Below are 12,987 nucleotides of genomic sequence, written 5' to 3'. Positions count from 1 at the left end.
AGAACTCAGGAGGGTGTCGTTTACAGGAGAAACAAATCTGGCGTCCTATGGATTTGAGTTAAAATTTAAAAAGAGAAATGGATAGGTTAAAGTTAGATACAGTGGGAGATAATGAGGTTCTGTAGCAAGAGGAAAAGGACTTCTGGTGAGGTGAATACAAGATTATAAGTACAAAATCAAATAGGGATATGCAGGAGTGGATTTAATAATGAATAAAAAGTACGAACGCGGATTAGCTACTATGAACAGCATAGTGAACGCATTATCGTAACCAAGATAGATATGAGGCCCACATCCACCGCACTTGTACCTGTTTATATGCCATATAGCTCCGCAGATGATGAAGAGATTGAAGAAATGTGTTATCAGATAAAAGAAATTATTCAGATAGCTAAGGGAGACGAAAATATAATAGCCATGCGGGACTGGAATTCGACAGTAGGAAAAGGAAGAGAAGAAACAATAGTAAGTAAATATACGCTGGGAAAAATGAATAAAAGAGGAAGTTGCAAGCTAGAATTTTGCACACAGTATAATTTAATCATCAATAACACTTGGTTTAAGAATCGTGAAAGAAGATTGCATCTGTGGAACAGACCTGGAGACACCGTAAGGATTCACAATGATTATATAACGGTAACAAAAAGAATATGGAACCAGATTTTAAGTTGTAAGACATTTCCAAGGGCAAATGTGGACTCTGAAAACAATTTATTGGTTATGAACCGCAGATTAAAACAAGAAATTGCAAAAAGCAGGAATTTAAAATGATGGGACCTGGAAAAACTGAAGAAACAAAGGCTGTAGAGAGTTTCAGAGGGAACATTAGAGATCTATTGACAATTACAGGGGAAAGGAATACAGAGGAAGAAGATTGGTGGCTTTGAGAGCTTGGAATAGTGGAGACAGCAGAGGTTCAAGTAGGTTAAAAGATGAAAGTAGAAATCCTTGGGTAACAGCAGAGATATTGAATATAACCGATGGTGGTTGGTTTGTGGAGTTGAAGGGACGAGACTGCAGATGTCATCGGTCCCTGTTTCTCTTACCATGAAAACCCATAAGAAATAAAAACAAGCAATGGAGATGACAAGGGACGACGACACAGAACAAGAAAGACACAGACAAAGACCAGAAAAAAGGATTTAAAAGCACACAGAGTTGTACAGAGGTTGGCCGACCATGGAAACAAAAAAAGGAACAGCCAGCCACCAACGGACACACTAAAAACTCCAATCTAAAACCCTAGACCAAAGGCCAGACTCAACACACAAAAGAGACAGACTCTCAGATAGAGCGATAAAAGCCCTCTGTTCGAATAAAACTCAAAGTTAAGTCTTTCATTGCAGCGTCATTCGTTAAAAGTGCAGGGAGCATATCAGACAGCGCAAACGTCTGTCTGAGCGCAGTTAAAAGCGGACAGCCTAACAAGATGTGGACCAATGTCAACCCTGATCCGCAGCGACTTACAGGTGGGTTCTCGCGGTGCAATAAATAACCGTGTATCAGCCAGGTGTGGCCAACGCGTAGCCGACAGAGAACAACAGAGCCCTTGCGAGAGACCTGCTAGGAGGAGCGCCACACACCTGTAGTCTCCTTGATGACCCGAAGTTTATTGGGTGAAGGCAGGGTGCGCCATTCATCACCCCAGATACCAAGGACTTTCTGCCGCAATACTGACTGGAGATCACATTCCGAAAGGCCAATCTCCAGAGCCGATTCACTGATAGCCTGTTTGGCCAGCCTGTCGACACGTTCGTTACGCAGGATGTCGACATGACCCGGGGTCCACACAAAAACCACCGAGCGGCCGCAACGGGCAAGAGTGTGGATGGACTCCTGGATAGCCATCACCAGACGGGAGCGAGGAAACCACTAGTCGATAGCTCGTAAACCGCTCAGGGAGTCACTACAGATAACAAATGAGTCAAGCAACCGCAACGCAGAAGGCGGTGCCAAACCGTAAGCGAGGCTCCCATGATCGAGACGGGACTGAATCAACACCTGATACAGTCGTAGAATGGTAGACCGATCGGCACCCCAGATGGTGTGACTCAAGCAACGAAGAGCGTTAAGATGCAGCCAGCACGTTCGTTTATGCTGCAGAATAGGAGGGAGCCAAGTCAACGGGGTATCAAAAAGAAATCCCAAACACCGATGCGTCTCCAACACAGCAAGAGGTTCGCCGTCAAGATAAAGCCGTGGCTCACGGTGAACAGTGCGACGCCGGCAGAAATGCATGACGCAGGTCGGCGGCCGAAAACTGGAAGCCGCGCGAAACGGCCCGAAACTGCGCCTTGCGGATAGCGCCCTGCAGCTACCGTTCAGCAACTGCAATTCCAGTGGCGCTGTAGTACAGGCAAACGTCATGAGCATATAAATAAGCTGATGTGGACGTTCCCACAGCTGCAGCTAGCCCATTGATACGACCTAAAAACAGGCAGACACTCAAGACAGAGCCTTGTGGAACCCCACTCCCCTGGACTCGGGAGGAACTGTGGGAGGAACCAGCTTGCACGTGGAAGGAATGAAACGACAGAAAATTTGGAACAAAAACCGAGAGCAGGCCACCCATGAAGCGTGGTGAGAATGTGATGTCTCCATGTTGTATCATACGCCTTCCGCGTGTCAAAAAAGAAGGCAACTAGATGCTGAAAGCGGGAAAATGTCGTACGGATGGCAGAATCCAGGCAGACCAATCTATCGGTGGCAGAGCGGCCCTTCGGGAACCTACCCTGAGACTCAAGTAGCCAACTCAACCTCCAGCTCACCATGCATTAGAGCAACTTGCACAGAACGTTGGTGAGGCAAATGGGTACGTAGCTGTCCACCTCCAGTGGGTTCTTTCCAGGTTTCAACACTGGTATGATAATGCTTTCCCGCCATTGTGATGAGAACTCACCCTCAACCCAGATACGGTTGAAAAGGCCTAGTAGATGTCGCTGGCAGTCCACCGAGAAGAGGTGTCTGAGCATCTGATAGTGGATGCGTTCCGGCCCAGTAGTCATATCAGGGCAAGCGGCTAGGGCACTTTGGAATTCCCACTCACTGAATGGAGTATTGTACGATTCGGGGTGGCACGTATGGAATGAAAGGCTCTGACGTTCCAACCGCTCTTTCAGGGAGCGGAAGACCAGCGGGTAACTCGTAGAAGCAGAACTCTGAGCGTAATGCTCTGCTAAGAGTTCTGCAATCGTGTCTGATTCAGTACAGACTGCTCTAGAATTTAACCGATGAAAGAACAATGCATAAAAATACGATAAACGAAGCAGGCGAAAGGGAATACAAACGTCTAGAAAATGATACTGACAGGAAGTGCAAAACGGCTAAGCAGGAATTGCTAGAGAACATGTGTAAAGATTTAGAAACATATATCACTAGGGGAAAGATAAATGCCACCTACAGGAAAATTAAAGAAACCTTTGGAGAAAAGAGAACCACCCACATGAATGTAAAGATCTCAGATGGAAAACCAGTCCTAAGTAAAAAAGGCAAATCGGGAAGGTGGAAGCAGTATATAGAAGGTCTGTACAAGGGAGATATACTTGAGAGCAACATGGAAATGTAAGAGGACACAGATGAAGATGAGCTGGGATACGTGATACTGTGTGAAGAATTTGGTAGAGCACTGAAAGACCTACGTCGAAACAAAGCCCCAGGAATAGACAACATTTCGTTAGAACTACTGATAACCCTGGGAGAGCCAACAACGACAAAACTCTTCCATCTGGTGGGCAAGACGGAGTACCCTCATATTTCAAGAAGAATATTATAATTCAAGTTCCAAGGAAAGCAGGTGCTGTCAGATGTGAAAATTACATAACTATTAGTTTAATAAGTCACGGTTGCAAAATATTAATACATATTCTTTACAGAAAAATGGAGGAACTGATAGAAGCCAACATCGGGAAAGATCAGTCTGGAATCCGGACAAATATAGGAATACGCGAGGTAATATTGACCCAACGAGTTTTCTTTGAATATAGCTTAATGTAAGGGAAACCTACGTGTATAGCATTTGTCGACTTCGAAAAAGCTTTTGTCAGTGTTAACTGGAACAGACTCTCTGAAATTCTGAAGGTAGCAGGGGTAAAATATAGGCAGCGAAAAGCTAATTAAAACTTGTACGGAAACCAGTCGGCAGTTATAAGAGTTGAGGAACACGAAAGGGAAATACTGGTTGAAAAGGGAGTGAGACAGGGTTGCACACAATGTGATCAAGGGCATCCGGACACCTGGCTGAAAATAACTTACAAGTTCGTGGCGCCATCCATCGGTAATGCTGGAATTCAGTATGGTGTTAGGCCACCCTTGACCCTAGTGACAACTCCCATTTTCGAAGACAAACGTTTATTCTGATGCTGGAAGGTTTCTTGGGGAATGGTACCCCATTCTTCACGGAGTGCTGCACTGAGGAAAGGTATCGATGTCGGTCGGTGAGGCCTGGCACGAAGTCGGCCTTTCAAAACATCCCAAAGGTGTTCTGTAGGATTCAGGTCAGAACACTGTGCAGGCCAGTCCATTACAAGGGTGTTATTGTCGTGTAACCACTCCGCCACAGGCCGTGCATTATGAACAGGTGATCGATCGTGTTGAAAGATACAATCACCATCGCCGAATTGCTCTCCAACTGTTGGAAGCAAGCAGGTGCTTAAAACATCAAGGTAGGCTTGTGCTGTGATAGTGCCATTGAAAGCAACAAGGGGTGCAAGCCCCCTCCATGAAGAACACGACCGCACCATAACACCACCGCCTCCGAATGTTACTGTTGCCACTACACACGCTGGCAGATGACGTTCACCGGGCATTCGCCATACCCACACCCTGCGGTCGGATCGCCCAATTGTGTACCGTGATTCGTCACTCAACATAACGGTTTTCCACCGTTTAATCGTCCAATGTTTATGGTCATTACATCAAGCGAGACGTCTTTTGGCATTCACTGGCGTGATGTGTGGCTTGTGGGCAGCCGCTCGACCATCAAATCCAAGTTTTCTCTATTCCCGCCTAACTGTCATAGTACTTGCAGTGGATCCTGCTGCAATTTGGAATTCCTGTGTGATGGTCTGGATAGATGTCTGCCTATTATACATTACGACCATTTTCAACTGTCGGCGGTCTCTGTCAGTCAACAGACGAGGTCGGCCTGTACGCTTTTGTGCTGTACGTGTCCCTTCGCGTTTCCACTCCACTAACACATCGCAAACAATGGACCTAGGGATGTTAAGGAGTGTGGATATCTCGAGTACAGGCGTATGACACAAGTGGCACCCAATCACCTGACCATGTTCGAAGTCGGTGAGATGTGCGGAGCGCCCCATTCTGCTCTGTCACGATGCCTAATGACTACTGTGGTCGCTGATATGGAGAACCTGGCAGCAGGTGGCAGCACACTGCACCCTGTATGAAAAACGTATGTTTTTGGGGGTGTCCGGATACTTTTCATCACATAGTGTAGCTATTCCGCGATGTTATTCAATCTGTATATTGAGCAAGCAGTGAAGGGAACTAAAGAAAAATTTGGAGTACGAATTATAGTCCAAGGAGAAGAAAGAAAAACTTAGAGATTTGGCGATGACATTGTAATTCTATCAGGGGCAGCAAAGAACTTGGATGAGCTGTTGAACATAATGGATAGCGTCTTGAAAGGTGGATATAAGGTGAACTTTAACAAAAGCAAAAAAACGGTGAGGGAATTTCGTTTAATTAAATCAGGTGATGCTGAGAGAATCAGATTAAGAAACGACACACTTAAAATAGTTTAGTAGACGAGTTTAGCTATTTGGACAGCAAAATAACTGATGATGGCCGAAGTAGAGAGGATACAAAATGTAGACTGGCTGTGGTAAGAAAAGCATTTCTGAAGCAGCGGAATTTGTTAACATCGAAATAAATTCAAGTATCAGGAAGTCTTTTGAAAGTATTTGTATGGAGTGTACCCAAGTACGGAAGTGAAACATGGACGATTAACATTTTTGACAAGAAGAGAAAAGAAGCTTTTGAAATGTGATACAGCAGAATGCTGAAGATTAGGTGCATAGATCATGTAACTAATGAGGAGGTATTAAATAGAATTGGAAAGAAAAGAAATTTGTGGCACAACCTGATTAGAAGAAGGGATTGGTTGGTGCGACAATGTGTGAGACATCAAGGGATCACCAGTTTAATACTGGAGGAAAGCGTGGAGGGTACAAATTATAGTGGAAGACCTAGAGATGATTACAGTAAACAGATTCAAAAGCATGTAGGTTGCAGTAGTCACTCGGAGATGAAGAGGCTTGTACAGGACAGAGCAGCACGGATAGCTGCATTAAACCAGTCTTCAGACTGAAGACAACAACAACAACAACATTTTCTGCAGCTATTTTGTTTTTAGATTAAGTCAATTAATTTATATCTTTCAGACTAACTGAAGAAACTGTCAAGTCTCTCAACGATTTAATTGTTAGTGTTAGAAGAAATCAAATATTTAATTTCACTTTTATGAACACTCAGAAACTTATGCAGGTTACGTTTCTTATGTCAAGGATGTTCTCCTAACATACATGCTTCTAAATTCACACTATTTTGAGTCACTCCAGTAAAATGATTGATTGATACTCTGACACAAACCTAAACGTGCTATTCCTTTGCTGGTGGCGTTGTAGAGATCATCTACTGCAGCGATATCAGTGGAAAGTGTTACGCAACCATGGCTCTTCGAACAATTTGCCTTTTTAAAAGTTAGTCTCGGCGTTTTGAAATGTCTTAGAGGAATAATCGTTGTGGCGCGTTGCTACATATAATAATTTAACGATATTTTTCTCTCGCTTTCCACTTCAGGATGGCTGGTTACCACAAACCCAATTCGAGCTCGCTAATGTAGTTCCCTTCTGCCTTTCTCTTCGGCACGTTGACATAATCCAGATATAGAGGGACTTCCATCCTCGTTTCCTGACTATACAGTTCCAACTATCGATTCCCTTTGCATAATTCAGTGAAGTTAGAGTTATTTTTTTACTTTTAAATTATAAAAAAAATATATCTCGTACTAGCACTCAATAAAAGGAGCACATACATTTGAGAATATACGCTAATAATAATACATCAATATTCACATTTGTGGCATAAGGTTATTAGCGAATAACAACAGTCATATAAAGAACTGGTGTTACGTACTGAGTGGACATCTACAGTGAGGCCGCCAAATCTACGTTTATAATATGCAAGCCAACAGGCAGTGTGTTTTGGAAGAGTATGGAAAATGTTACACCATGAAGCGCCCTTCTAGTATTTATCAATTTTTGTGGAGGTGTTCATCACATAACGTATATTAGATTATTAAATTTTCATACCTTTCTGAACTGATATCCATCATCAAAATGGTGTTACGTCGCCTCCAAAAATCGGCCTGTTGCCATATTCGATAGCCCTCCACACGATAAATCCAGGAGTTGGAGGGATACGAGTCTCGCCAATCATTGCTTCCTGTGGCCTTTCACCAGGTAATCTAAGGAATCGTTGGCGTCGATCTGATCACCCTGAATAGAAGCTACACTTATCACTGAATACATCTAATACCAACCTGTGTCCGCTCCACACCGTGCAAGTCTATGCTGACTGTGGTGTTGTGTTAACGCCAGACGACGCATCACATCTCGAGATCCCAGCTCAGCTTCCAGCAGCCTGTTACCGAGGTTTCTGGCATCACTCTGCCTGTAATCTCTACCCCAATATCGCCTTTGTCTTATCTCTACTCGTGAGAGGCAGTCGAACAGTTCTAACACCTCTTTATAGTCTGATCCTTCTGGAAGGACCCGAGGCTGCCTTTATTGCCACAATGTTGTCCTGAGTCCATCTTGTCACCGCTCGTTCTGCAGCCGTCGCACTACAGCCAGCTGCCTGATCGGCCTGTTGGTATGACGCTCCCACGTCCCTCATGCCAATGACTCGACCTTTCCCAACGTTCGACAGATCGTGATGAGCTGCACGTGGTTGTCCTCTGCGCATGTTGCACTGCGATCTGCACCTGGAGGGTTCCAGCAGAATTAGACACGTCCACCATCCATCAAGTACTCATGTTTTTCTCACCATTAAGAGCGTCTTTCTTCCGTAAATAATCTCACATAGCGATGAAATTTTAACCAACATATCCTCCAGACACTGAAATACCGAGCTGTACTACATTAGTTTTCACTGAAGGTGTTCATTGTTAAACACTTTCCTTTTCCGTGAGCGACCGTTAGGCAGCATTTGAAATTACAATATTGGCCATTAAAATTGCTACACCACGAAGATGATGTGCTACAGAAGCGAAATTTAACCGACAGGAAGAAGATGCTGTGATATGCAAATGATTAGCTTTTCAGAGCATTCACACAAGGTTGGCGCCGTGCTGACCTGAGGAAAGTTTCCAACTGATTTCTCATACACAAACAGCAGTTGACCGGCGTTGCTTGGTGAAACGTTGTTGTGATGCCTCGTGTAAGGAGGAAAAATGCGTACGATCACGTTTCCGACTTTGAAAAAGGTCGTATTGCAGCCTATTGCTATTGTGGTTTATCGTATCGCGACATTGCTGCTCCCGTTGGTCGACATCCAATGACTGTTAGCAGAATATGGGATCGATGGGTTCAGGAGGGTAATACGGAACGCCGTGCTGGATCCCAACGGCCTCGTATCACTAGCAGTCGAGATGACAGGCACCTTAATCCAAATAAAGTACTTTGCAAATCTAATTTCTATGGCTCTTGTTGTCAGTAACTCTTGTATTTTTCTAAATGCTTACTCTGTACTTGATACTCTTCTCCGTATTTCTCCGATACAGCTTCCATCTGCATTAAGCATACCTCCTGAGTAAGTGAATGAGTTTCCCTCTTCAAGTTATCTCTAGTGTATATTCACTGAGCTACAGGTATGTATCTCTGCTGTTCTCATTACTTGGTGTGTTGATAAGAATTCAGAAATGTTCCCCACATCTTTGTCCTCTGCTTATATTGCCTATGTCCGTTACCAAACTCAGTTCAGCGAACGAGTTCTATTTAAGCAACTACTGAACTAAAGTTTGTTTATACACTTGAAACTGGCGTTATGGATGCATGCTGGGAGACTTGCCAGAAAAGTAGTCAAAACAGTTTCCGCTCTGATCAGTTCCCTTATATATTTGGATCTAAAAATCATACAAGAACCGGACAGACTATTATCATAAGCTATATGCCGATAATCTCGTCCCCAGATCTTATTTTCCTGCTACGGTCGCAGGTTCGAATCCTGCCTCGGGTATGGTTGTGTGTGATGTCCTTAGGTTAGTTAGGTTTAAGTAGTTCTAAGTTCTAGGGGACTGATGACCACAGATGTTAAGTCCCATAGTGCTCAGAGCCATTTTAACTATTTTTTTCTTATTTTCCGGTTCGTTATGAAGTTTAGGACTCAATATTCGTGGGCTTCCCGTGGGATCTGCCACCGGCAAGAACGGACGATATGGAACCAACTGGGACGTCTTTGCCCTGGCCATATGAACAACATTTCAAATTTCAAGTTCTCAACAGTTTCAACTGAACATTCGTAAGAGCTCTGTTATGTATATTTCGGAATAGAATTATTTCATACTACAAATAGCTGTTTACAATAAGCGAGGTGGAACTTCGTGGAGTTGTACGTATTTGATAGCAAACAGCTACTATCTATTTGTTATTACTAGCATTACCGGACACTTGACATGGTGCTATTGACTGCATGTGAATTTGTTCAGGGTATTTCTTTGCTTTCGAAGCGCTAGACAGGGTGATAACCGTTGTGAGGTGCTGAGCAGTAAAACTTATTTTTGTTTCCAGGCGTGGTGGGACTCGTGTGGTGCACGGCGTGGTGGCTGGTGGTGGCCGAGGGTCCGGAGAAGGACCCCAGGATCTCGCCGGAGGAGCTCAAGTACATCCAGGACTCGCTGGGCCCCGACAGTGACCACAAGGTCGGTAAACAAGTCACACTAACTGTCTCTGTGTTTGCTCGCAACCAGGCCATCGTCTGGTCGTTTTCTGCCTTACCACGACAGGAGCTGCAAAACATTTACAGTCAGTACCAGCATCCTTCCCCCTCCTTGGACAATAGACCTTGTCGTTAGTGGAGAAGCTTGCATGCCACAGCAATTCAAATAGCCGTACCAGAAGTGTAACAACTATCGAGGGGTATCTGTTTAGAGGTGACGCAGTTGTGTGGTTCCTGAAGAGGGGCAGCAGCCTTTTCAGTAGCTGCATGGAGAACTGTCTGGTTGGTTGTTTGGTTGGTTGGTTGGGGGTGTAAAGGGACCAAACTACAGGGTCATCAGTCCCTTTTTCCTCGTGGAAACATGTCTCAAGTTTCAAGTCTTTCTCTGTGATTCAAACTTAGTTTTACGCCATTATACTTTCCCCGACTCCTTTTGCGAATTTGAATCACACAGAAAGACAAAACGAAAGAAGCTAACCAACAGAGGAAAACTTACAGTAAAGTGAGAACTTGTCAAAGGGATTAAAATAATATAGCAAATGGCCTGGGCTGGCTTACCACAAGAGTAAAAAGGATGAGCCAGCCACACTGCAACACACAAAAATCTCCAGCCTAAAAGACAAGGCTGAGACGCCCTCTAAACCCGCGGGGCAGAACGCATGATTAGGATTGTGGAAATGGCCAAATAAGGTGTCGGTCAGTTTCACTTTAAAATCGTAATTTATTGTAATTTAATAACACCTTTAAACCAAAACGGCACATAGCCGAACCTTTACAACTACGGGTTTCAAAATCCAATTCTTTCAAAGCTGGAGGTCTCCAAACAAGAAATCTTAAAAGCAACAAGATAAATTTCAAGTGACTGAAGACATGAAGCTAAGCGGAAAGCCTCAAGGCAAAAGTGGATAGAACAAACATATACAAAGTGCAATACAAACTACTGAAGGTCACAATTAAATTTCAAAATTTTAAAATATATTACCATAATCTTTTAAGGTAGAAGGCCGCAATGTTTTCGCTTAAGGGGAAATTTTGAGAATGAGGCCTTAAGCGGCTGAAGGCCAACAGTTGATTTTCCAAAAATTCAAAAATACCTTAACCATTAAGTTTTCAATGGCCGAACGCACACTAAACGAAAAAGTAACTCAACGACAATAACTAAATTTAAGAATAAGATTTTAAGCGGCTGAATTGATTTACATGAAACACAATGAAAATTTTTTTCTTTTAAAGCATTGGCTATAATAGATTACCAACAGACCATTAAACACCCTTGGACAGGACAGTATAGACAACGGCACTCAGACGCCTTCAGGGAGGGGGGGGGGGGGTCTGCCCTTGAAAAAACGTTCACTTACGTGAGACAGGTAGTGGGTCCAACTACACTTGATCAGTTGGTAACCCAACCAAGAGACAGTCACAGACCGACCGACCAAACGACTTGCTAGCCACCAATCGGTACATAAAAACTCAAAGACCAAACTGTTTTGGACGTGATTATCCGCAATGAAATATGTATTAAGCTGTCAAACTACACACCGTGTGCCTGAAATTACGCTGGTGGCCAGGGCAGGTAACCGGAACACTATCGGCCACAAGGCAGAAAATTCAGCTGGTACACTTGAATTTGAAATAAGGTAATATAGTTAACTTCACCAAAAAGGAACACTGCAAGAATTTACGTCAGTGGCCAGGGCAGGTAACCAGAACACTAACGGCCACAAGGCAGAAAATTCTGCTGGTGCACTTGAATTGTAGTGAACCAATACAGTTAACTCCACCGCACGGCGTCTCGATTTCACCACTACAAACACTCGGTGTTGCTCACAGGAAAATCTGCCCAACAGCTAACCATCGAAACGAACGACACAACATGAACGGACGTGGCTCGGGTATTTAACACACCACTCAACTTTGACGTCCTGGGTCGGTGAGCCACGAAGCTCATAGCGATCGGACAGCTCCACACACGCTCCGACACTGCGCAGGGACTGCCAAAGGACCCAGCCGACTGCACGGCACGGAGATATCCTCCCTGGTCGCACCAACAGACCGTCTGACTGTCAGTACGCCGACAACATTTAAAACAAGTTGTCACTGGGAATAACGTCAACCTGACAAACATTAGCACGAAGATCTGAACGAAAGCCAACAGTAACTAAACACGCACGAAGACAAATCGGGAATCGATGCACACACACACAGCCGACTCATGAACGATCGGCGAGCCAAAACGCGTCGTCCAGTAGGACGACCGACCGGCGATCTACCAAGGCCGTGGCCCGGCTCAAGTGATGGTGGCAATGGTCGGGCGAGCCATGTCGACGCAGACCTCACCGCTCCAACCCGACTGCTCTAGAGCCGCATTACAACTCCCTACTGGCAGGTCTGCAGTGCGCTTCAGAAGCGTACCAACTGACTGGCAGCCCGAACTTGTGACCCGATCTCGAGGTCCGAACTGTACTCCTGGCACGTTCCAGCTGACTCTACAACAGACGACAACCAGGAAGTAATAGCAGTCGAGCAAAGGTACTACGAGAGGGGATATATTGATACGCGCTGCTAGCGTCGCTCACGGTCAGGCGAAGCAGCAACTCAATGACACCAGTAATTTAACGTAGTGAGGTGTAAGTACGTTAAAAACAGGGTGTAAGATACACGATGGCGGGAATATGAACCACACACGGCTCAGAGGCGAGATGAACCCACATAGGGAAAAGACGAACACCAACACAAACAAATAGCAAAGAAAAAATGAGGAAGAGTTAAAATGGAGGTTAGGGTCGAGGCCTGGGAGAGAAGGCCACATGCCTGTCCTTAGATTGTTGTGATGAAAACCTCTCTGATTCATAAAACATAAAACGTTGTTGAGGCACTGTCGCCCAGCACTGGGGACAGGATACTGTGAAAGTTAAAGAGTCCACCTCAAAGTGACTAAAGTTGCAAAGTCCAACAAAATGTGGATGACTGTCAAGAGGGAACCAGAGCAACACTGAGGAAGGTCCTCGTGATCGAGGAGGAGCCCATGGG

General features: G+C 44.6%; 1 protein-coding gene across 1 annotated transcript in view; it reads left to right on the top strand.

Annotated features, from left to right (window-relative positions):
• LOC126100293 (vesicular glutamate transporter 2-like) overlaps positions 1-12,987 on the top strand; it is a 266,906-nt gene that overhangs the window by 214,323 nt on the left and 39,596 nt on the right. The window contains exon 6 of the mRNA XM_049910900.1: positions 9,810-9,940. Within this exon, the coding sequence (XP_049766857.1) occupies positions 9,810-9,940 (131 nt within the window). The remainder of the gene's footprint in view (positions 1-9,809; positions 9,941-12,987) is intronic.

This window comes from Schistocerca cancellata, chromosome 9, assembly GCF_023864275.1.
Source record: "Schistocerca cancellata isolate TAMUIC-IGC-003103 chromosome 9, iqSchCanc2.1, whole genome shotgun sequence".
Lineage (NCBI taxonomy): Eukaryota > Metazoa > Arthropoda > Insecta > Orthoptera > Acrididae > Schistocerca > Schistocerca cancellata.
This window is presented reverse-complemented; position numbering and strand designations above follow the sequence as displayed.